This window comes from Spermophilus citellus, assembly GCF_964194105.1.
Source record: "Spermophilus citellus genome assembly, chromosome: 3".
Lineage (NCBI taxonomy): Eukaryota > Metazoa > Chordata > Mammalia > Rodentia > Sciuridae > Spermophilus > Spermophilus citellus.
Window position 1 is genome coordinate 16122096 of NC_138184.1, and position 23216 is coordinate 16145311.

The 23216-nt window shown below is 58.5% G+C and overlaps 1 protein-coding gene across 1 annotated transcript; it reads left to right on the forward strand.

Moving 5' to 3' along the window:
* The first annotated feature begins 923 nt into the window (after nucleotides 1-923).
* On the forward strand, nucleotides 924-21340 carry FCHO1 (FCH and mu domain containing endocytic adaptor 1). The gene is made up of 27 exons (XM_081287700.1): nucleotides 924-984; nucleotides 1404-1473; nucleotides 5745-5836; nucleotides 6930-7004; nucleotides 8050-8191; nucleotides 9521-9673; nucleotides 9902-10006; nucleotides 11210-11308; nucleotides 11400-11496; nucleotides 12403-12447; nucleotides 12554-12632; nucleotides 13182-13206; nucleotides 13498-13554; nucleotides 13931-14110; nucleotides 14194-14218; nucleotides 14717-14768; nucleotides 15224-15315; nucleotides 15728-15997; nucleotides 17152-17264; nucleotides 17354-17441; nucleotides 17574-17682; nucleotides 18152-18307; nucleotides 18601-18733; nucleotides 19061-19260; nucleotides 20170-20225; nucleotides 20537-20701; nucleotides 21181-21340. Exons 2-27 carry the CDS (start codon nucleotides 1447-1449, stop codon nucleotides 21201-21203), a joined length of 2658 nt encoding a protein of 885 aa, XP_081143826.1. The 5' UTR covers nucleotides 924-984; nucleotides 1404-1446; the 3' UTR covers nucleotides 21204-21340.
* Nucleotides 21341-23216: the final 1876 nt, after the last annotated feature.

Here is a 23216-nt window from a genome sequence, read left to right on the forward strand (position 1 = left end):
TGCCTGGTGCTTACTGTGTTTTTATTTTATTTTTGAGTCAGGGTCTCCCTCAGTTGCCAAGGCTGGCCTTAAACTTGCAATTCCCCTGCCTCCGCTTTCCTGATGGCCGGCATGACAGGTGCAGGTGTCCCCTGCAGGCTCAGCCCCCATGGCCCCTGCTGAAGTCCAGCCTTTGTCCTTCAGTCGGCCCCTCCCTGACCACAGCAGATTAAGGACACCTGTGTCTGGCTCTGCCCTGCTCGACTGGGGACCTTTCAGGGGCCAGGCTCAGAGCTGTCATCTCAGAGGTCCTGGCGTTGCCCTGGTCGGAGCGGGCACTCGGCGGGTGCTGAGAGACATTCGAGGACCAGGGGCCGGGGCTGGATGGGTCACCTGAGGCTCAGAGAGGGGCAGCCATGCCCAGTGTCCTGCTCAGTCCTTTCCTGGTGGGACCCAGGGCGCCTCCCCAGCCTGCAGTGACCCTGCCCTGTCCCCGCTGCCACCGTGCCTCCCAGGCTCCCAGCTGCTGCCGAGCTGCCCGTGGGGTCATGAATTATGGATGAGGCCTGCAGGCTCCAGTGACCAGCCTGGTCTCAGAACACGCCAAGGACACCCTGCGGCCCTCCCCCACTGGGCGGCCAGGCCCAGCCCCGTGCAGAGCCGGGGTTCCCCAGCCAGACCCTCGCGGGCGCCCATCATGGGCTGCAGAGGGGAACCAAGGCCTGGGGCTGGACAGTGGCTCAGAGGACAGTGCGCACTGGCCTCCAAGGGCCGCTGGCAGGGGGTCACCAGGGGACGCAAGCTCGCCCTGCTGAATGAGCCTGTGGGGGGACTGTGAAGAGGGACTCGAGACCTCAGGGGGACCTTCAGGGACACTCCAGGGACCCCAGCACCCTCCCCACCAGACTCTCTTCCCACAGGAGCCGTGAGCATCTGAGGGCAGGTCTGGGTTCCGCCGTGGCAGGGTCAAGCCTGCCGTCATTTCCTGCTGCGGGACCTTGGCAAGTGGCTTTCCCTCTTCAGAGGGGACTGGATTCTCCTGTCTCTGACCTGGGCCTGACCGTCTCCGCCTGGGCTGAGCTTACCTACTACCACTCCCACCTTTGCGCACGAACTCCTACACCTGCTCAAACCCAGAGCTCTGTGCCCTTCCTTCCCCACCTGAGCTCCCCACCTGTTCCTCCATCTAGTGCAGACCCGACCCCATGAGACTGGGGCATCTGCGTTCAGTTCTGTTCATAGACTAGGGGCTGCAGGACCAGAGCCCAGTCATCTCAGACACCACCACTGCCCCCCACTCCTGGTCCCCACCTCAGCCCAGCCTCAGGACATCCGCCTCTCCCACCTCCCACTTTCCCCTACTCGGGCTGGGGCTTGCACTTGTCAGGACTGTGTGGCTCAAACTTGCCTTTTTCTTCAGACAGGTATCGGAGGGGGCCTGCAGGGGTCTCCATAGAGGCCATCAGGATGTCGTACTTTGGGGAACATTTTTGGGTAAGACCTACTCTTATTTTGGTAGGGGCTCTGGGCAGGGCCATATGGACTTTTATGGAGATGGGGAGACTGAATGTCTTGTGGGCAGGGAAGAGGGTCTGCTGCAGGTAGAAGTCAAAGCAGCAAGAGTCAGGCTGGGTTAGAATCCACACCCTCAGACCTCACAGACCTTGTGACCTTGGGCAAGTCAGGAAGCCACAGCCCAGAGGAGGAATCTGGTAGCTGAAATTGCCCAGCAAAAAAGTGCAGGCTCAGGACACCAACCGCGCCGGACGCGGGGTCACTCCAGCCGGGGGTTCCCATGCCCTTCCCATCCCGGAGAGTTAGGGAGTTTTCTTGGCTTGACCCCTGTGTCCCCTGCGCTCCTTCCCCACCCAGGATGGGAACAGGACGGAGGATGGAGAGGACTCCCTCCCTCTGGCCCCATGACCCCCTGCTCTGGAAGGCCCTGGGGCCCCCAAGAGCCTTCGTCCAGCTCCGAGAGAGGAGCTCGAGTCTAGGGGACACCGAGTCAGCCGGACACCCCCCACTGCAGGGCCAGGGCAAGCCCAGCTCAGGGGCACCCGGGGAGCGGCCAGCGTGCAGCTGTGTCCTCCGGGCCAAGGGGCAGGCTGGGTGGAAGCCCAGAGGTGTGACATTGGTGGCCAGCTCAGAGAACAGGATGCCCCCTGCAGAGGTGGCTAAGGAGGGTGAGCCTCAGGAGAGGCCCCAGGGGCCTGCAGAAAGCCCCTTCCTCAACTGCAGGCCTGGGCTTGCCAGAGGAAGCCTGTTGTTAGGCAACCAGTTGCCCCTGGCAACAAGCAGGCTCCCTCCTTTCTCCCCCCCCAGCTGGGGCTCCTCTTACCCGCATTCACTTTCTTAAAGGGACCAGACCCTCTTGCCACCTGGGGGCGATGTCTGACCTGCACCCTCTCCCCAGGGGTCTGACTCCCCAGCTCTGCCTTTGAATGGCTGTGTGACCCAGGGGACTCTGTGTCTCTGAGCCCCCATGAGGACCTCTGTGGGAGGGGGTCGATGGTTAGAGCATCAGAAGCTAGAGCCCTGACAGCAGTACCTACATCTATTTAAGATGTCTTTTAATGTACGAGGCACCTACATTTATTTTAAGTCCTTTTTAATTGCACAAAGTGCGCAGACTCCCCATAGAAAATTCAGATGAGCAAAGAAAAAAAAATAGAAACCACCCTCACCTAAAGACACCCCAGCTCCCGCGCCAGAGCTCTGAGCTCCGGATTGGAATTTGGTTCTGCGGGAGCCTTGGCCAGGCGACTCTGCCTCCCCCAGCCCAGTTACCCCGTGTGGGAAAGGGCATTGGAATTCCATCTTCCTGGGACACGGGAGTGCCTTGGACACCCTGTCCATGACAGAAATTTCCAGACTCCAGCGAGGTCTTTTTTTTTAGTACTGGAATTGAAGCCAGGGCTGTGGGCCTGAAGGGCAAATGCTCTACCACTGACCCACACCCCAGCCCTTAGTAATGCTTCTTTCAATCAGTGGCTTGCATTGGAGCCCCCACACAGGCTGGGCAGGGCTGAGGCTCTGGGTAGTCCAAAGGAGACTCTCTCATCAGGGGTGATCAAGACAGACAGGGATGCATCAGTCTCCTTGAGCCAGGCAAGGCAAGAGGCATGGAGGGCACTAGGGAGCCATGGGGGAAGTGTGAGCAGGAGAGGGCCATGATCAAGCTGTGATGGGAAGGTCCTGCCCCAGTAGGCACTGGGGAAATCCTGGGATCCAGAGGTTCTTGAAGGAGACACACACCCAAGACAGCCCCCCTAGGACCCTCGACTGCCAGCCCACTCTGAGGAAGGCAGACACTGCTGGGGGTTTGCCAGCCCTGGGAACCAGGCCAGTGGTTGGCTCCCAGTCAGGCCCAGATGCTGGCCTGGGTGACAGTGCCTGGAGCAGCCTCACCCGAGGATCCCCGGGGGGCCGTGAGCCCTGCTGCGGCTGTTTGCCAAGCCCTCAGTATGACCCAGGAGGCCCCTTGCCCAGCGCTGTGCCAGCCCCCCTCACCAAGACCCGGGTGAGCTGGGCGCTGTCACTGTCTGAGGAGGAACTGAGAACCAGAGAGGCGAAGTCACCAACTCTAAGACACTCAGTGCATGTAAGGGGGGTGTAGCACTGGAGCCTGAAAATACAGGTCTAGACAGGAAGCTGGAGGGACAACCAGAGCGCCTGGGGAAGTGGGGTTCTGAGCAGCTTGGGAGGAGGCTGGTCTGGAAGGGCCCTAGTGAAGTGGGCGGGGCTGGCGGGAGGATCTGGAGGCTGGGAAGGACTGAGGTGGGCGGGGCTGGCCGGGTGCAGGGCTGGTGCGAAGGGACCACGTGTCCCTGCATCGGTTACTGCCTTCCTGGCGAGGCGGGAAGAAACCAGGAGCTGAGGCTGGAAAAGCAATTCCAATCCAAGGGAACTTGAACTTGAGCAGCTGATGGACCACTGACCAGAGCCATCAGTGATTCTAGAGTGAGCGGTGGCTGTCGGGAGCCTTGGGCTTGAGGCTGCCTCTGTCCCTCTCCAGTCTTGGGTAGCTCCGTGTTAGCTGGGGCGGGGAGCCAGCCACCTCTCAGCGGGATGAACCAAGTGGATCTCCGTCAGGGTCCCCAAAGCCCCAAAGGCAATTCTAGCTTTTGCTCATTCGCTAAATCTGGTTCAGTCTCCCGTGTGTGCAGCAGGAGGGTCATCTAGCAGGACTTCTGACCAGTCTTCCAGCTTCCAGGTGACTGGGCAGGTGAACGGAAGACACTGCCCACTGTGGCCAGAGGGAGGGTCCAGGGACTTCTACTGGGAATTAAGTGGCACGGGGGCGGGGCGGGGCCAGGCGGAGGAGCCCTGTCTAGCTGTGCAAGGCCCTGGGTTCCCTCCCCAACACTACAGAGAGAGAGAGACAGAGACAGGCAGAAAGAAGGCTTGGATCTCTCCACCTCATCTTTCCGTCCTGATTACAAAGCATCATCGGTGCTAAAATGTTTCCAAGTTCCCTCAGACCCCAGCGTAACACCCTTCTGAGTAGACAGTTCAGTGTTCAGACATGGCACCCTTCACAGGTGACAGGATCTGGCTAGCATTAAAATATCACCTGCCAGGCACGGTGGTGCAGGCCTGTGATCCCAGTGGCTAGGGAGGCTAAGACAGGAGGATCTTGAGTTCAAGGCCAGCCTCAGCAATGGTGAGGCGCTAAGCAACTCAGTGAGACCCTGTCTCTAAAGAAAATGCAAAATAAGGCTGGGTGTGTGGCTCAGTGATGGAGTGCCCCTGAGAATCCCCAGAATCTCCCCCACACACACCCCAAAAATGTCAAGTCATTTTTCCTATACTTTCAGATGGAAAGGGGTCCCAGTGTCCTATTTTGAATAGCAGTAAAAGTTGCCCTTACATAAATGCGTTTGGAGAAGAAAGAGATTTAAAATGTTAAGTAGCAGAGAATTAGCAAAAACTAGAATTGCTTTGGGGGCTTTGGGGACCCTGACGGAGATCAACCTTCATTCCCATGAAAGAGGTGGATGAGGGACAGTGACAGCCCCAGAACTCGGAGGAAAGAGGTTTTGGGTGAGGCATCAGTAGGCGCAGGGTAGAGGCTCAGCTCCCACCAGCACTAACTGTTTACAGCAAAATAACATTTGTTCACTGATTCAAAATTCTCAAAAGTTTGTGTTTTCTGGGCCTCACCCTGTGCTGGGCTTTTCTGGGTCCTGAGAAAGAACTCAGACCCAGGCCCTGACCTGAGCCTCAAAGAGGGAGTTTCCATGTTGAAAAGAATGGAAAACACAACTACAGTGACTTAAACAACAGGGATTGTATTCATTGGCTTATAAAACTGGACAGCTGTGTGGCAATGTGGCTTTCAGGTTTGGTTCCATCCAGCAACTTGACTAAACACACGTGTTACTCGATTCCTTGTCGTTCAGCATCTTTCTAAGGCTCATGGTTTTCTCTTGGCTTCTAATATCTTTTGTCACCACTATTCCTCATTGATGGAGAGAGAGAGAAAAATCAGAGGGGGAAAACCTTACCGAGACTGAGGCAAACAGAAGCAGAAAGACCAGGACCCAAAGATAAAAGAGACACAAAGAACAACTGAGATTCTCCTTCTGTCAACTACAGGCCCAAAACCCCAGGCTTTTTTCTGATTGGTTCAATTTAAAGTCCAGGAACTGGGGCCAAGGGGAAGTGCGACAGACCGATTGGCTCAAGCCAGGGATGGACTCCTGCTCCTTGGCCCTGCCCCCGTTGCTAGGCAACTTTCTTAATCTTCACCTCCATCCCCTCAGGGTGAGAAAAATCATGGCTTTGAGGTGCTGTACCACAGCGTGAAGCAGGGGCCCGTCTCCACCAAGGAGCTGGCTGACTTCATCCGGGAGAGGTGAGGTCCCCAAGCCCTACTTACCATGTGGCCACGCCCACAGCCATGTGAACCACCCCCCCTGTGGTCCCGCCCACCTCCCCTCAGGTCCTGCACCTGCCTTGCCAGGTACCCTCCCCCACCCGCCAGGTCCAAATTCCCGGGACCTCGAGGAACCAAAGGGTCTTGAGGACCCTTGAGACCAATGGTTCTGGGCCCTGTGAACTCCACGTCCCCTTTTAAACAATAACCACCCTGGTTCTAAAGCCTCCCTTCTGATGATAGAACCTACTTGGATGGGGGGATTTTTAAACTCCATCTCACGCCTTGAGGATGATGAATGAAAACACATATGCTAGAATAGTCCACATTCCAACACACACATGCGGACACCTAACCACTGAGCCACATCCCCAGCCCTTTTAATACTTTTTTTAGACACGTGGTCTCCCTGAGTTGCTTAGCGCCTCATTTTTGCTGAGGCTGGCTTTGAACTTGCCATCCTCCTGCCTCAGCCTCCCAAGTCGATGGGATTATAGGCATGCGCCACTGTATACAGCTGGTATTCCTTTTTTTTAAAAAAATTATTATTATTATTTTAGCTATACATTGATACAATACCTTTCTTTCTTTCTTTAATGTGGTGCTGAGGGTGAAACCCCGTGCCTCCCGCATGCTGGGCAAGCCTCTACCATTCAGCCCCAGCCCCTGGGGTAGCTTCTAAGTGGATATATTGATGCCCCGGAAAACTGAGGTTTTGTTTGAAGGAAGATGTGACTAGACATGAGGCGGCATTTAGCAGGATCTGCCCAGAGGGAAAAAGGAAAAATGAGCTTTTCTCCTGCAATTAAGTGAAACAAACCATATGAAGCACTCCACTCGGTGCCCATTATGTGCTCCAATATTTTTCCTCCCGCTGCTACCAACACTGCTGATGTTGGCCAAGGGCATTGCTTAGTGGAAACGGATCTCTTGCCCAAATTTCCAAAATGCCCTCCTTGAGAGCCACTGCTTAGACACTGGGGATGGGGAAGCGGAGGTCCAGGGCTACTGCTCTCCCAGGTGCCCCGAAAGAACCTCCGCCATCGCCCCGCCCCGCTGTGCTCCCACCCAGAGCCACCATCGAGGAGACATACTCAAAGGCAATGGCGAAACTCTCCAAGCTGGCCAGCAACGGGACCCCCGTGGGGTGAGTGGAGCAGGGGTCACCAGGGCGCTGGGCCTGGGGCATCGGGAGCCTTCCGGGGTGGATGTGTCTTCACTGACGTCACATGACGTGTAGAGTTCACTCTCTGGCTTCTTCATGTGTTCATTGCACATGTATTTGCTGAGCACCTTCTGTGTGCCAGACAACTACAGCCCATGGGACCTTTGTCCCATGTCCCATGAGACACAAGTTAAACTCACACATAACCAAGTCCTTTCCCTGAGTGAGAAGTGCTAGGCAGGAAACGAAGTAGGATGGTGAGAGGGTGGGCACTTCCTCTGGAGTAGACTCAGCTGCAGTGAGCCCGGGCCTTAATGTGCAGAAGGAGCTGGCCCTGGGAGTGTCTGAGGGCCAGAGACCCAGGCAGGTGGCCCCGCCAGTGCAAAGGCCCTGAGGCAGCAGCACACATGGCCTGTGCAAGGAAGAGCAAGGAGGCTCACCCGGCTGCCTGGGGGGTGAGGAGGGAATGATGGGGGAGAGGGGAGTGGAGGTGGACAGGCCATAGGGACCTCAGGCACAAGCCACCTGTGATGTGGTCCCTGGGCATTCGCAAAGTTCCTTGTGGTTGCTGTGGGGCCACACGATGGGGAGGGCTGGGGCGGAGGCAGCAGGGAGAGAAGGTGTGTGTGGGGGAGCACTGGAGGAGCCCCTGCGAGGGGCAAAGGCCACAGGGGACTTAGTCTGCCCACCTGGAGTCTCACCCAGTGGGAATAATCAGCTGGGGCCTGGAGACCAGGGGACTGTGCCACGCCCAGGAAGGACTCCTGGGTCCGCGGACAGGACTTAAGTTGTAGCTTTGGGACTAAGAATGGGGCTCAGTGGCCGAGCGCCCGCCTAGCATGGGAAGCTGTGGGTTCTGTCCCCAACCCTGGAAAATTAAAAAATATAGATATATTAATGAAGATGAGCGAGGCTTCGCAGGGCCAGGCCCGCAGGAGATGTGCAGCCGAGGCCATTGCCCTGTGTGCGGGGACTTCAGCGGGGTGGGTCCTCGCGGACCCTGGGGGTAACCCCGGCCTGCCCCCAGGACCTTCGCCCCGCTCTGGGAGGTCTTCCGAGTCTCCTCCGACAAGCTGGCACTGTGTCACCTGGAGCTGACGCGGAAGCTGCAGGACCTCATCAAGGACGTGCTGCGCTACGGGGAGGAGCAGCTCAAGGCCCACAAGAGGGTGCGTCCGGGGGGCGGGGCAGCGCTTCTGGGTCCCAGGCCTCCTATGGCCTCCAGACCCTGGGGGTGCCCCCAGATGCCCGCCACCTCCACACACCCGACCCCCCTGGGCTTGATGAACTCCCGCTCAGAGCCCAGCAGCAGCAGGGGGAGGGAGCGGGGCTCAGTGGGGACCCTGGGCTGCAGGCAGTGGCCAGCCTCAGCCCGAGAGGCTTCTGCTCTGCTCGGAGCGGATGCTGTCCTTTGCCGCGTGGAGACTGTGACATGCAGACTCCAGTGCTACACAGCCTCGCTCATTCCTGTGCATAGTGTCTCAAGCTGGTTTTGGGCTACAAGGAGAGTCCAGGTCGGGGACAAGCCCAGCACACTGGCTCTCTATTCTGTACAGACAGAGCCCTGGACGGTGTCTGGCTTGATACCTAACATTTCTAGACTTAAAAACCTAGACCCGGGTGCACGCCTGTGATCCCAGCGTCTCGGGAGGATCGCGGGTTCAAAGCCAGCCTCAGCAACTCAGCAAGGCCCTAAGCAACTCAGGGAGACTCTGTCTCTAAATAAAAATGTAATAAAAAGAGCTGCGGATGTGGCTCCGTGGTTAAACGCCTCTGAGTTCAAATCCTGGTACCAAAAACAAACATAAGTAAAACAAAACCCAAAGGACTAGAATCTTGGGTGATCCAAGCCTTAAATTCAGGATCCCACACCTCTCAAGTTTGTCATTATACAAAAAAAAATTCTTTGCACTTACAAAGGGTCCCGGTTTAGAATGCTGGCGTACGATTTTTTTTTTTTAACTTCACAACAGTGCAGCAGTGACCTGCGTTCAGTAGAAATAGAACTTGGAACTGTGAATTCGGAACTTTCTCTGGGTTAGTTAGTTCCGATCCTCTGTTGTGAAGCTGGGCAGCTGCAGGGAGCACAGCACCTGTTAGCCCCATGAAACGGGGACCCCACAGTGTGCCCTGTGGCTAAGCCAGGGTGCAGGTGGGTTGGGTGGAATCGATACAGTCCCCATGTACAGTGTTTTCAACTTGCAATTATTATTATTATTATTATTATTAGGTTCCGGGCTGCTTAAGCACTGAGCCACATCCCCAGCCCTTTTCGTTTTACTTAGAGTCAGGGTCTCGCAAAGTTGCTCCGGGCCTAAGTTGCTGAGGCTGCTTTCGAGCCCGCGGTGCTCCTGCCTCAGCCTCCCGAGCCACTGGGATTCCAGGCGAGCGCCACCAGGCCCCGCCAAAATACTCTGGGACAAATAAAATACTCAGAGTATTACGGTCCCTGCCTGGGCACAGGTGGCACCCACGCGCCCCTTCCCCACCCCCTACAGTGCAAGGAGGAAGCGCTAGGCACCCTGGACGCAGTGCAGGTGCTCTCGGGCGTCAGCCAGCTGCTGCCCAAGTCTCGCGAGAACTACCTGAGCCGCTGCATGGACCAGGAGCGCCTGCGCAGAGAGAACACCAGCCAGAAAGAGATGGACAAGGTGTGCAGGTGGCGGCCGCTGCAGCGCGTGGGTCTGAGGGATCTGCCGCAGGGCCTTGGGGCTGCCTGGTCAGAACGAAAATGTGTCGCACAGAGGTGGTCACTGGGCCTGCGTGTGACCCCTGAGCCCTGGGTACCCCAGGAACCCACCTGCCAGGTGACAAGTCTGGGCTGGGAAAGTCCTCTGTGTGTCCCCATCCCAATGCCATCCCCTCCCTGTGCCTCCTAGGCAGAAACCAAAACCAAGAAGGCGGCGGAGAGCCTGCGGCGCGCGGTGGAGAAGTACAACTCGGCCCGGGCCGACTTCGAGCACAAGATGCTGGACTCGGCGCTGGTAGGAAGCCGGCCCCAGAGATCCGCACCCCGAGGGCTGCGCGTCCCTGGCCCGGGACACCTCCCGACCGACCCCGTCCTGGGGTGCTTAGGGTCGTAGGCCTAAGACCTATTATTGTCGTTGACATTATTTCAGAAGCCAAATTATCCTGTGCCTCAGTTTCCCCATCTGTAAAACGGAGACTCTAATAGTGCCTGCCTCATAGAGCAGCGAAGGTTAAATGAGCAACTCTGAAGTTTTCGAACTAGTACCAGGGACACGGAAGCCACTCCCTAGGCTGTTATTATTATTTCCATTCTATTGGGGAGATTTTTGAAGAAGGGCAAAGATCAGAAGCCAAGTATCTCCTGAGATTCCTTGGTGGCTGGAAGGCCACCCAGCCTCTGTCCCTCAAGAGCTGTGTTACTTTGCAAGTTACTGCACCTCTCTGGGTCTCCATCTACCCACATGGACCAAGAGTAGACTAGAATCTCAGGACTCAGAATAAGAATTCTTTTTCAAGTTGCAAGTGATAGAAACTTTTATTTAAGCCTGGCATGGTGACATTCACCTGTAATCCCAGTGATTCGGGAGGCTGAGACAGGAGGATTGTGATTTCAAAGCCAGCTTCAGCAAATTATCAAGGCCCTAAGCAACTAAGTGAATCTCTGACTCTAAAGAAGATTAAAAAGGGGGGGGGCTGCGGATGTGGCTTAATCACTTCTGGGTTCAATCCCCCATACCAAAAAAGAAAGAAATGTTTATTTAAATGGATGAATTTTTTAGGGTCAGTGAACTGAAGAATTTTTTTGAGGGGGTGTGGAGGCTTCAGGCATGGATGGATTCAGGTGCCCAAATGGTGTTGGCAGAAAGCTTGTGTCTCTCTGATTCTCTAGTCAGTCTTCTTCCCTGGGGACTTGACCCCCAGGCAGACATTAGACATGCCGGCGTGTATGTGTGTATGTGTGTGTGTGTGTACATGTGCACATACTCACATGTACAGTGTGTGCACACAGAAAAGTGGCTGCCAGCTGCCCCCATTTGTATCCCAATAATTCTTTGGCTCAGGAATGAAGCATCTTTTCTCCTAGTTCCAGCTAAAGTCCTAGGGCAGACTTTCATTGGTTCTTTCTCTAATCAATCACTGAGGCCAGAGAGCTGGGAGGTTCTGATTGGTCACATGGCCATTCTACATTTCCATTCACTCCTTTCTTCCTGCCTCAGCGCTTCCAAGCCATGGAGGAGACCCACCTGCGACACATGAAGGCGCTGCTGGGCTCCTACGCACATTCAGTGGAGGACACTCACGTACAGATTGGGCAGGTGACGCCGGCTGATGTGCAGGATGAGGCTGGGGCCCGTGCTGGGCAAGAGGACCCCGCCAGTCACACACCCTGCCCTCCCACCCACCCAGGTGCACGAGGAATTTAAGCAGAACATAGAGAACGTCACCGTGGAGATGCTGCTCAGGAAGTTTGCTGAGAGCAAGGGCACGGGCCAGGAGAAGCCAGGTGAGTCCGCAGAGATGGCGGCCAGGCTGGGGACCACAGCTGCAGAGAAAGAGGCGGGAGACTGGGCCTTGGTTTCTTCATCAGAAAAATGGCTGGTGACAATTCCAAGTTTCCAGATAGGTAGGAAGAGAATTTGATGGCTGGTCTGGTGTGTCTGTCTAGAAGATTCCAGAGAGGCCTTGAAAGCCACGCTCAGAGTTCAGACTCCACCCCAAGGGCCCCAGGGAGCTATTGAGTGTTGTTGAGCAAAAGACGAATTTGGAAAAGCCCAGATGTGGGGGCTGAGAGGAGCTGAGGGCAAGTTTGAGAATCAGACCTGGTTTGGGTCCTTTCTTCCTTGCTGGCTGTGTGACCTAGGACATGTGTCTTCACTTCTCAGTTTCCTCACCTGGAAAGTGGGGATGAGAATATACTCACAGTAATTCTCACAATGCTCGGTGATCTGACGCAGTAGGTGTCCACTACCACGTCACTGTCCCCAAGTCTACTCAGCCAGTGAGGCCTGTCCTTCCTCCTTGTTGTCTCTGTGGCTCAGGCCCTGCTCAGGCCGCCCCTCCTTATGTGGCCGCCCATTCTTGCCCTTGATTGGCCCCAGGTCTGCCGCCCTCACACACGCCCCTTGCCTCCCCATCATCTTGGGAGTCCTAGCTCCTCCTCTGGGTGTCCAGGCCCATCTTGGTCAATCCCCTGACCCAACCCAAGTTCCACCTAGAAATGCTGCAAGTGTCTAGATGGCTCAGGTGGCACCACCCAGCCAGTGGCAGAGCAGCCCCTGAGCCCACCCGCCCACGCCCTGGCTGGGCTGTTCCGCTTTTACCTACCTGACTGACTGCGGGCCCAAGCCGTGTGGCCGAGAGCGTCTGGCCACCGGTGCCAGGCCCGCCCACCTCCACCTCCCTGTCTCAGGACCTCTGGACTTCGAGAGCTACAGTGCGGCCACGCTGCAGGAAGGCAAGTACGTCTGGGCCTGGTCGCCCAGGCTAGACCGCGGGGTGAGGGGGGGACCTGCCTGGGAAGGGGGCACCCGCCCCGCTCAGCCACCTCCATCTGCCCTCAGCAATGAAACGCCTGCGGGGAGCCAAGGCCTTCCGCCTTCCAGGACTAAGCCGGCGGGAGCGGGAGCCTCGAGCCGCCGTGTGAGGAAGGCCCTGCCTGGTCCCGGTCCAGGCTAGCCCAGAAATCCCCCACTCAGGAGTCTCCCTATCCCACGCTAGCCCAGTATTGCCCATTGACCTCTGTGGTAGCTCAGAGTAGCCCCTATCCCAGGCTAGCCCAGGACTCCCTCTCCCCAGGCTGGCCCACGAGAACCTCTGCCCCAGGGTAGCGCCACGGAGCCAAAGCCCAACCTGGCTGGAGTCTGTCCATGCACCAAGGCCAGGCCTGGGGCTTCCTGGCCCATGGTGGCCAAGGATTACCCCAGCCCCGGCCGGTCCAGGATGCCAGCCCTGTCGTGGCCTTGCCAATGATACCCCCCACGTCCCTGGACTTCTCAGGCCAGCCCTGAAGTCCAGCTCCAGCGGCCTCCCTTCCCAGGCTGCTTAAACACACGTCCTGATGGCTGACTCCAGACTCCCCACCGTGAGCAAGCCCCAGGTCCCACGGCCCCCAGGGCTGGCCTAGGCGGGTAGTTCAGGCGCCCCAGGTCCCAGGGGCCCTGACGCTGACACCTCTCCCTTCCTCCCCAGAGATTTTCTGGAACCCGATTCAGGGGTGAGTGCCGGGGAGGGGCTTGGGAGGGGCTGACTGCAGGTGGGCGGGGTCTGTTCTCACCTGAATCCCAGGTGAAACTGGGCAGGGTGGGAACCCCAGGGAGTGCAGCTTGGGGCTGGGCTCAGATCCCACCTGTGGGCCACGTGGGAGGGACTGACACCCCACGACACTTCAGCGTGCCCCTGGAACCTGCCACACACCAGGGGAAGGGGCAGGTAGTGTGGGTCAGAGCCAGGCCCCGGAGGGGAAAGTTCAATCAGGGGGACCCACCTCATCACTCTCCACCCCCAGATGTGTCCAGAGGTGGATGAAGAAGGTTTCACCGTCCGACCTGATGTGACCCAGAACAATATCCTTCTGATGTCCCTGGGAACCACTGTTGGCACAGCAGGGACAAAGCTCTGTCCAGGCTACCACTAGCAACCGCCCCTGTGTCCACCCTGGATAGGGCCTCTGTCGTGGAGGGAACCGGTCCAGATGTAAACAGCTGTTCTGTGGGGTCAGGGATGGGCAAGAGTGAGAGAGGCGGTTGGATTGTCCCAGAAGGAGAGTCCAAGGGCTTCCTGGAGGAAGGGGCACCAGTGTTGAGGTTTTGCGGCTGAATAGGAGTTTGCCAGGTAGTGTGAGCAGAGGGACTGTGCGGGGTCTCTACACGTTTGAGCAGGAGGGACAGGATGGGATCTGAGGGCTGCTAGGATCTGCTTGGCTCCTTGACTGAGGCCTAAGCACGGCCGAGCCTTCTCGTTTCTCGTCTAGTGACTCTGACTTTGACGATGAGGAGCCCCGGAAGTTCCACGTGCACATCAAGCCCGCACCAGCCCGGGCTCCATCCTGTAACCCCGAGGCTGCAGCGGCACAGCTCAGGGCCACAGCGGGCAGCCTCATCCTACCTCCAGGCCCAGGGGTGAGTTGTGGGAGGGTTGCTCTGGGTGTGCGGCAGGGCTGGCTGGATGCACCTGTGCCTGACCCTGCCTCGTTTGTCCACAGGGCACCATGAAACGCCATTCTTCACGTGAGTAGCCTTCTGTCTTGGTTTGGGTAAGAACGCTTGGAGGGAAAGCTGGTCCTGGATTTGGGTGTGAATTTGAACCCCAGCTCTGCTGTAACATGGGGCAGGCTGCTTAACCACTCTGACCCTCAGTCTCCTCCTTTGTAAAATAAGAATAAATTAAATGAAAATTGAAAGGAGGGCTGGGGCTGTGGCTCATGGTAGAGCACTTGCCTCACACGTATGAGGCCCAGGGTTTGATCCTCAGCACCACATAAAAATAAATAAATATAATAAAGGTATGTGTCCAACTGTAACTAAAAAAAATAAATATCAAAAAAAGAAAGAAAGAGAAAATTGAAAGGAGAAGCTGGGGCTAGGAAAAGAGCCCACACTTGGAGACAGGTTGGCTTGGCTCCTTCTTGAACCTCTGATTCTCCTGAGTCTCAGGGTGGTGGTGTGGGCAGTGAGCAGTGCTGCAGGCAGGGTGACAGGAAGGCTCAAGGGGGGTATCTCCCACAGGGGACGCTGCTGGGAAACCACAGAGGCCTCGGTCTGCCCCAAGGACCAGCAGGTAGGTTCCACAAGGTGGGACATGGAACCAACTGGTGTGGCAGGTGTGGGCCGCCCCTGCCTCCTCCCCTTGTCTCTGCCTTGTGCCTCTGGCTTATGAAGCACCTTCTGTATACTTGCCCCGTGCGGGTTTTGGGGTATGTGACCAAGACAGGTCTCTATTCTCAGTCACATTCTAGTGGCTCATTAAAATGACCAGCAAATGAATTAAGTGTGCTCATAAGTGTTGTGGAGAAGCTCAGGCCGCCATGCGCTGCAGACAGAAAGGGGTGACTTCACTTGGGATGGGGGCTTCCCAAGGGCTGGATTTGGGCTGAACCCGAGGAGGAGTAGGAAGTGGCCATAGGTACAACTGCAGGAACCGCTCAGGACAGAGTAGACCTCGCAAAGGCTCTGGGTGGGAGACAAGGCACGCAGCCAATAGACCCCCGCCCCTCTTGGCCTCCTGGTCCACAGCTGTGCAGAAAAGCTGCCCTTGGATGAGCAGGTATCCAAGAATCTCTTTGGGCCACCCCTGGAGTCAGCCTTTGACCACGAAGATTTTACAGGTGATGGGAACAGGGGTGTGGGCGTGGCTAGCAAGGGGATGGGTGGGGCCAAGGATAGGCCGGATGGAGGGAAGACGGGGCCAATGGGAAGGTAGGCTGGTCTGTTGAGGGGCGGCCTAGGATAGAAGATGGGCACCTTTACATAAGTGGGCGGGGTCGTCACGTGAGTGGGCGGGGCTATAGCTGATGAACGCTTTCCAGTGGGACAGACTAGAGGGTGGCGGTCTGTGCTTGGGTCTGGGTAACAGTGGTGGGTAACAGTGGAGAGGACATTAGGGAGATGGACAACCGAGAATGGGAACCCACCTTCCCGCCCCGTGGGTGCGGCCTGAAGGAGGGTGGGCGGGGACTCCGTGTGGGCGGGGACTCCGTGTGGGCGGGCCCGACGCTGACCGTCTGTTGGCTCCCCTAGGCTCCAGCAGCCTCGGGTTCACCTCCAGCCCCTCCCCTTTCTCCTCTTCGTCACCTGAAAACGTGGAAGACTCTGGCCTCGACTCTCCTTCCCATGCAGCACCCGGCCCCTCCCCGGATTCCTGGGTCCCCCGCCCGGACACCCCGCAGAGCCCGCCCACCTATAGGGCACAGCCCCCTGAACCCAGGGGAACACGGCCCCCACCGCCACCCGACTCTCCGCAGCGCCTGGCACCATCGCCAGGCCCTTGGGGACTGGAGGCCGGAGGAGGTGAGTCCAGTGACTTTGTCCCTGAGATTGGAGGGGACTGAGTGCCCCCTGTAGGCAGGGCCTGATCAGACTTCTGGGGACACAGGCGGGATGAGGTGACCCCCACCTCTACAGGGGTGATAACGAGGTCGATATTTAACAAGGCAGGGGATGACGGGTGCTGGGTGGAGGCCTGGGGGGGGGGGAGGACATTTGCGCTAAGATTTGATGGCAGTGAGGATGGGCGGGGCCCCTGGATGGGGGCGGGGCTGCTGGGAGGTGTCGCCACAGCCTGGAAAGAGGGGGGGAGGGGCCGGGCGCTGCTGGGTACGTTTGAGGAACCCCCAGGGAGAGGCGGGGGGGGGGCGGGAGGAGGCGCCTGGGAGGACTGTGACATGCTCCTTGAGGAAGCGGCGCCCTGCAGGGCTTCGAATGGAGGAAGCACAGGACATGCGTGACTCTGGGGTCACATGCTCCCTCTGGCAGCTTGGGAGGGAGGGAAGGTGAAGGAAGAGCGGCCTCGGGTAAGGGTGGAGAAGAGCCAGCCAGGTGGCCAGCCAGGTGGGGAGGGGGCCACAGGAGGGGGTGAGGCAAGGGTGGCATGTCACAGCTGTGTGAAGATGTCATCAGAGCCGGGAGGGAGGCCACCCAGGGAGCAGAGCCTGGGGTTGAGCAGGTAGGGCCAGAGGGTTTCGAGGACAGGTGGAGGAAGGGAGCAGGCAGGGGTGGCCCCCCAGGCTCCAGAGGTAGCTCTGACCACACACTGTCCCCAGCGCTGCTGGCCAGTGTCCTTGATGCGCTCCATGGGAAAGAACCTGGCTGAGCCAGTTTGAGGGGCCACACGTGCCCCGTTAGTTAACAGAGGAGGGTGAGATGCAGACCCAGGTCACCTAGGCGGCCCTCACCCTTGGAAGTGGGTGTCATAGCTGCTGACCGTGGCCCCCAGCCCTGCTTGCCCACCCCCTGAGGCGCTCGCCCTTGTCTGGCTGCCAGTGTCTGGAGGCTCGGGCTGTGGGTGGTACCCACCCAACTCCAGGCTTCGTCTTCCTGAAGCCCTTCTCCCCCTGTTTGTGGCTGAGTCCCTGCCCCTGGGGGGGCCCTGAGACCCAGGGTGAGACCCAGAGTGAGACCCAGGGCGGTGGCTCATCTGGGCCTGTTCTCCACGCTCCTCCCAGACCTGGTGCCCCCACCCGCCGATGGCACCTCTAGGGAGGGCCTCGCTGCCCCACCCCGGAGGCCACGCTCCAGAAAGGTGTCTTGCCCCCTCACCCGGAGCAACGGTGACCTGGTAAGTGAGGATGTGACAGGAACTGGCTGGGAGTGGCCTGGGTGGTTCTTGGCCTCCATTTCTAGCCCCCACCCCTGTCCTTCCTCCAGTCTCGGCCCCTGAGCCCCTCCCCACTGGGCTCCTCCGCCCCCAGCATCACCTCGGAGAGGCCCGGCTTCCCCTCCCAGACAGGACACGGTATGTGGGGCAGCTCTGGCCCCCAGCCTCAGGAACCCTGTCTCTGGTCTGGGCGGTAGCTGGTGGCTGTGGCAGGGTGGGTCGTCAGGGCCTGTGCGCATCCATGTGACCGTTTCTTCCTCGCCACCCCAGGAGTCTCCCGGGGCCCAAGCCCTGTGGTCCTCGGCTCCCAGGATGCCCTGCCTGTGGCCACAGCCTTCACGGAGTACGTCCACGCCTACTTCCGAGGCCACAGCTCCAGGTGTGACAAGGTCGGGGAGGATACCTGGAGGGTTCCAAGGCTGGTGTCTGGGAAGTAGCAGACACAATTTTCAGCCTTGGTGGGCAGTGGGAGCCCCTGAGGGCGTCGGAGCAGGGCTCCCCAAGGCCACTGTGCCACCAGGCTGAGAGGACCAGAAGCCGTGCCCAGTCAGGGGCGGGTGGGGTGAGCTGGGGAGCCGGAGCCTGGTCCTGGTCCGACGTCCCTGGGTGGATCAGCAGGAAGGACCTTCCTGTCACACCACAAGGAGGAGGAGAGTGTTTGACCCAAGCCCAGTCTGAGGACCGCTGCACCACGCAGCCATTGTGGCTTGAGGTCTTGGTCTAGGAGAAAAGCAAACGGGAGGGGCCTTGCTGGATTGGGGACTGGGAACCCCCAGCTGTGGTGGACCCAGGGGAGGGGGATAGGGCTCCAGGCAGAGCCCTGAGCCACCACGTCCCCCACTCCCCAGCTGCCTGGCTCGAGTCACTGGGGAGCTGACCATGACCTTTCCTGCTGGTATCATGCGAGTGTTCAACGGTACCCCGCCCCCACCCGTCCTCAGCTTCAGGCTCGTGCACACGGCCCCCATCGAGCACTTCCAGCCCAGTGCTGACCTGCTTTTCAGGTACTGGGCACGCCCAGTGGAAAGGGGCCTTACACTGGGGGGTCAGCGGCTCCCGAGCTCTGAATTTCTACTCTGCCTCTTGGGATTTGCTGTGTGGCCTGGGATAAGCTGCTTGCCCTCTCTGAACCTTGCTTTCCTTGACTCCTCTACTGCCCTCACCTCCAGCCCAAGTAGGGCTTTCCTGGGCGGAGGGTGGGACAAGAAATCACGTCTTTAGGGAGCCACTGGCATAGAAGAAAGCCCTGGGAGGGCATTTCCTGAGGGCTGGGGGTGATGAGTCCCTGTCTGCACAGTGACCCCTCCCAGAGCGACCCGGACACCAAAGACTTCTGGCTCAATATGGCAGCTCTGACCGAGGCCCTGCAGCGCCAGGCGGAGCAGAACCCCACGGCCTCCTACTACAACGTGGTGCTGCTGCGATACCAGGTGGGCCCGGAGCCAGGGTGGGGCCTCGCCGCGCCCTGGGGGGCCTTCCCCCATTGGTGCTGATGGTACAATTATGCAAATTGGAAGAGGCCCCACCCCAGAACCATGGACTTGAACTTGTCTGGCCGATTTTGTTAAAATGAGGTGCTCGCCTGCCCTCTGCTGGACACATAGTGTAATACACTAAATTCTCCTGCATCGGCCTGGGGTCCTTGGAAGATATGTGTGTGGTGCTGTCAGCGTGGTGGAATGGTGGGTGGCGAGGCAAGGTCACGGGGTGGCAGGACATAAACCAGAGCTGTGTCTCTCTTGCTTTTGTCCCCCCAGTTCTCCCGCCCCGGCCCCCAGTCCCTGCCTCTGCAGCTGAGCGTCCACTGGCAGTGCGCGGCCTCGCTCACCCAGGTCTCGGTGGAGTACAACTACCGCGCTGGGGCCACGGCCGTGTCCACGCCGCTCACCAACGTCCAGATCCTGCTGCCCGTGGGGGAGCCTGTGACCAATGTCCGCCTACAGCCTGCTGCCACCTGGTAGGAGGCCGACCGACGCCCAGCCCAGCCCTGCCCTCCCCTCCCGTCCTCTCCCACGTGGGGACCTGTATAGCACCCAGGATTGTGGCAGCCAAAGGTCCAGCCAAAGGACCCCTGACGGCGCCTACCTTGCTTAGAACTGGGGATGATTTAAATAATTTTGGAGCCGGGTACAGTGGCACCCACCTGCGGTCCCAGCTATGTGGAGGCCGAGACAGGAATTTGAACCCAGCCTGGGCCACACCAAGAGATCCCATCTCAAAAAGAAATTCAGCGCCAGAGCCGGCGCCTCCTATGCGAGGGGCCTGGGGTCCACCCCAGCACCGCCAACAAACAAGCAAAACAATGAACTTAAAAACAAATGATTTCTGAGGGAGCTTCCTCCACACCAGGCGTGAGCAGGCCTCTGCCGGGAGGTCTGGGTCCTCAGCAGCCCCAGGTGTGGCCTTTCACCTCCCCACTTATGGAGAGGGAGACAGGCACGGAGGCTCCTCGGCTTGTCGGAGGCCACACCAAAACCCGACTGCCCACCCATTCCTGGTGCAGCTGCCAGTCTGGCCCCCCACCCCTTTTTAAATTTATTTTTTTTATTTATTTGCGGTGCTGGGGTTGGAACCCAGGGCCCCAGGCACACGGTGGGTGCTCTACCCCTGAACCGTGGCCCGGGCCCACCTTCGTTTTGCACAAAAGGCAGAACCTGCTGTGCAGGAGGATTGAATGCGCCTTTTCAAAGTGCTGTTGGGCATCAGCAGCTCCATGCCCACCCCTTTCACAGATGGGGAAACAGAGGCGAGGCTGGGAAGTGGGCCTGTGGGGGTCACACAGGGGACCAGGAAGTGGCCAAACTGTGCCCACGGGCTTCTAGCATCTTCTCTGGTGAAGACCTGACCAACTTTCTCTCACTGCCAGGAGCCTGGAGGAGAAACGGTTCATGTGGAAGCTTCCAGATGTGTCTGAGGCAGCAGGTGAGTTATGGGTGTGCATGAAGGACGGGGAGATCCCAGGTGGGAGGCACTTATTCAGACTGGGGAGAATGCTAGTGGTGAGAAGTGGGCTTGAAAAATGTGGGAGAAGAAGACAACCCAGGGGGAGGGGGCATGGCAGATGCAAAGACCCTGTGGTAGGACTGCTGTGTCAACCAGCGGGGCCAGAAGAAAAGGGTGCATGGGTGCAAGAGGAGGTGGGCGGAGCAGATGAGCCACAGAGCAAAGGGTTTCCAGCGCAGGGATGGTGGGACCGCGCTGGGCCGCGGGCAGCTCACCTCAGGCCTCCCTAGGCGCTGGCCACCTCTCTGCCAGCTGGGAGCCCGTGTCTGGGCCCAGCACGCCCAGCCCTGTGGCCGCACAGTTCACCAGTGAGGGGGCCACTCTGTCGGGCGTGGACCTGGAGCTGGTGGGCAATGGCTACCGCATGTCACTGGTGAAGAGGAGGTTCGCCACAGGTACCGTCACCTGCCACCAGGCACTGGAGCTGGGACCGTGCCAGGCCCCACTGGGCCCTGTCACCTGCTTCGCCGGGCTGCTGGGAGGAATTTGGCAGGAGGGGGCGTTTGAAGGTTTGGGAGCCAGGAGACCCAAAATTGGGGAAGTAGGTTGGGGGGTCAGGGCCCCAAAGGAAGAAGTCAAGGAAGGAGCAGGGCTCGGGTCTGGCTCAGGGGCCAGGGGCTGCCCAGTGGGTCTGGGGTCCCTGTCCCCGCCCAGCACTGCAAATAAAGAGGGAGAAACAGGGGCCGGGTTGACCCCCGGGGGCGTCCTTGGAAAGACCCAGGGCAGGAAACCAGATCCCACCCCTACCCCCACTTGGTCCTCCTGTCCCACAAGGGGCTGCTGGGACCCGAGGCAGAGACCATGGGAATGTTGGACGGGGGGACACCGAGGGAACCGGAAGGTCAGGCCCCCCTCACTGTCCCCACTGCCACAGGGATGTACCTGGTGAGCTGCTGAGCCGGGACCGAGGTGCCCACTCACCACCCCCCTCCTGCTGGGAGCCGGGCCGCCCCCCGCCCCCCGAGGCCAGACTCTGGAGAGGAGCCCCCCCCCGCCAGCCCGGCTGAGCCGAGACCGGCCTCCTCCCGCCAACACCCCAGGTCCTGGCCTTTTAATGTTCTTCGAATAAACACTTTATTTTCTAACAAAATAAAAAAGGAGACCTTATCCTGCTCCAGAGTGTCGCCTTCATACAGTTGGAGTGGAGAGGGACGGGGCTGCATGTGTGCGGCCTGGTGTTTCTAGGGTATCTCGCCCCACACCTTGCACTTTGCTTATCCTAGAAGCTTTCGAGGGACAAAAGCCAGACCCAGGACCCACCGGCTCAGAACTGGGCTAGTGGGAGGGACAAGGACTACAGGAGCCCAGATTGGGGCACCCAGAGCTCTTCCCAAGGAGTTAAGAAAATGTCCTAGGGAGCGTTTTCATAAATGGGGCTTTGATGTTTGAGCAGGAGTTTATAAGACGGGCGGGGCACCCCAGGCAGAGTTTGAGCTCCATGAGAAAGCGATTTTTAGTCAATACATGAACATTAATTGATCTCCGGGGTGGGCCAGGCAGGGGGCGCAGCTGTAAGCAAGAAAAGTTCTTGGAAGCTGAAAGACTTGGGAGCAGGGGCCTGGGTCCAGAGCGACACGGCCATCACTGACTTTGAATGAGCGGCTTGAGCCTGGGTGTCCTCATCTGTAACCCCCTTCATGGTGGCCTCGGGGAAGCTGAGTACACAGAGTGCCAGGAGGGGGGGAGCAGAGTGGCCTGGTGGGGCCTGGGGTAGATGTGGTAACGGACAGTGCCGGGGAGCAGGTCTGAGCTCAGCAGATGGTCCTGGGTCCTGACAGGCACCTGGGGACTGTCACTCAGTCTGACCCTGAGGGATCCTACAACCTGAGAGGAACCAAGCCTGCACCAAATGGAGTTTCAGAAACAGGAAACAGGAAGCAGGATGTGGCTTGAGACTTGCCCTGCACTTTTTGATCCTCCCTCCTTGTCTGAAGAGGAGGGGGATGGCTGGCTATGCCAGGGCGGGGAGGCACTTCCCTATCTTGCAAGCTCCTACTCACACCTCAAAACCCCATTTATAATATTCCCTCCCGTCCTCCTGTCCTCAGTTTCTTCATATGTTAAAAAAAAAAAAAGAGGGGAACCCTGGAGCTGAGGCACCTTCCTGACTTCACAGTGGGTTGGGGGGAGGGGAGGAAGCCATAGCCCCACAGAAGATCAAAGCCGATGGCAGTGTCCCCACCATCCATGTGTGTGCAGGGCTGGTGGCCTTGGTCCCCCCAGAGAGTCTTGTGTGGCCATGGGGCTGATGGTGTGGGTGCCATCTGCAAGCCCGGAGCTCCCGGAGCTGCTGTCTGAATGCCACCATCTGCTGCCACCTCCAACACACTGGCTTATCGAGGCTTGGGTTCTGGCCCATCTGATAAGCGGCAGGAACATGGTACCTCATGCTGCCTTGAATTTGTTTTCCTGGGTCCTGAGTAAGGCCGGCACCTTTTAAAACACAGGAGGCATTTTTCTTGGGAGTGACCGCCTAATTTCCCTGCCCTGATTGTGTGACACGCACCTATCTCAGGAGGGTGCGTCCCAACAGAGCGGGCAGGGACCCATGAAACTGGCCAGCCCCAGAGGGCGTGGTGTCATTCAGTTTACGACTCTGGTCTCCCCCGTTTGGGTGGCTCCCAATCTCTGCTCTGCCACAGTGACCAGTCGCACAGTGCTCCGCCAAGTCCCCTGGTGGGCTTGTGTGTGCCTGTCTCGACTGAGGCGAGCCAGGCCTGCGTCACACACCTGTGATCCCAGCGACTTAGGAGCTGAGGCAAGAGGGTCCTGACTCCAGATCAGCCCCGTCAACCTGGGGAGACCCCGTCTCAGAACTGAGAACGTCTTTAAAAGGGCTGGAGATGTGGCTCCGTGGCGGAGTGCCCCCAGGCTCCATCCCTGTACTAAAAATAAACAAATAAACGTGAA

Coding starts and splice junctions, on each gene's coding strand:
- FCHO1 (XM_081287700.1), top strand. CDS start 1,447: ATGTCGTACTTTGGGGAACATTTTTGG. Junction 15,316..15,727: donor TGACCACGAAGATTTTACAG/GTGATGGGAACA, acceptor TGGCTCCCCTAG/GCTCCAGCAGCCTCGGGTTC. Junction 20,702..21,180: donor GAAGAGGAGGTTCGCCACAG/GTACCGTCACCT, acceptor CCACTGCCACAG/GGATGTACCTGGTGAGCTGC.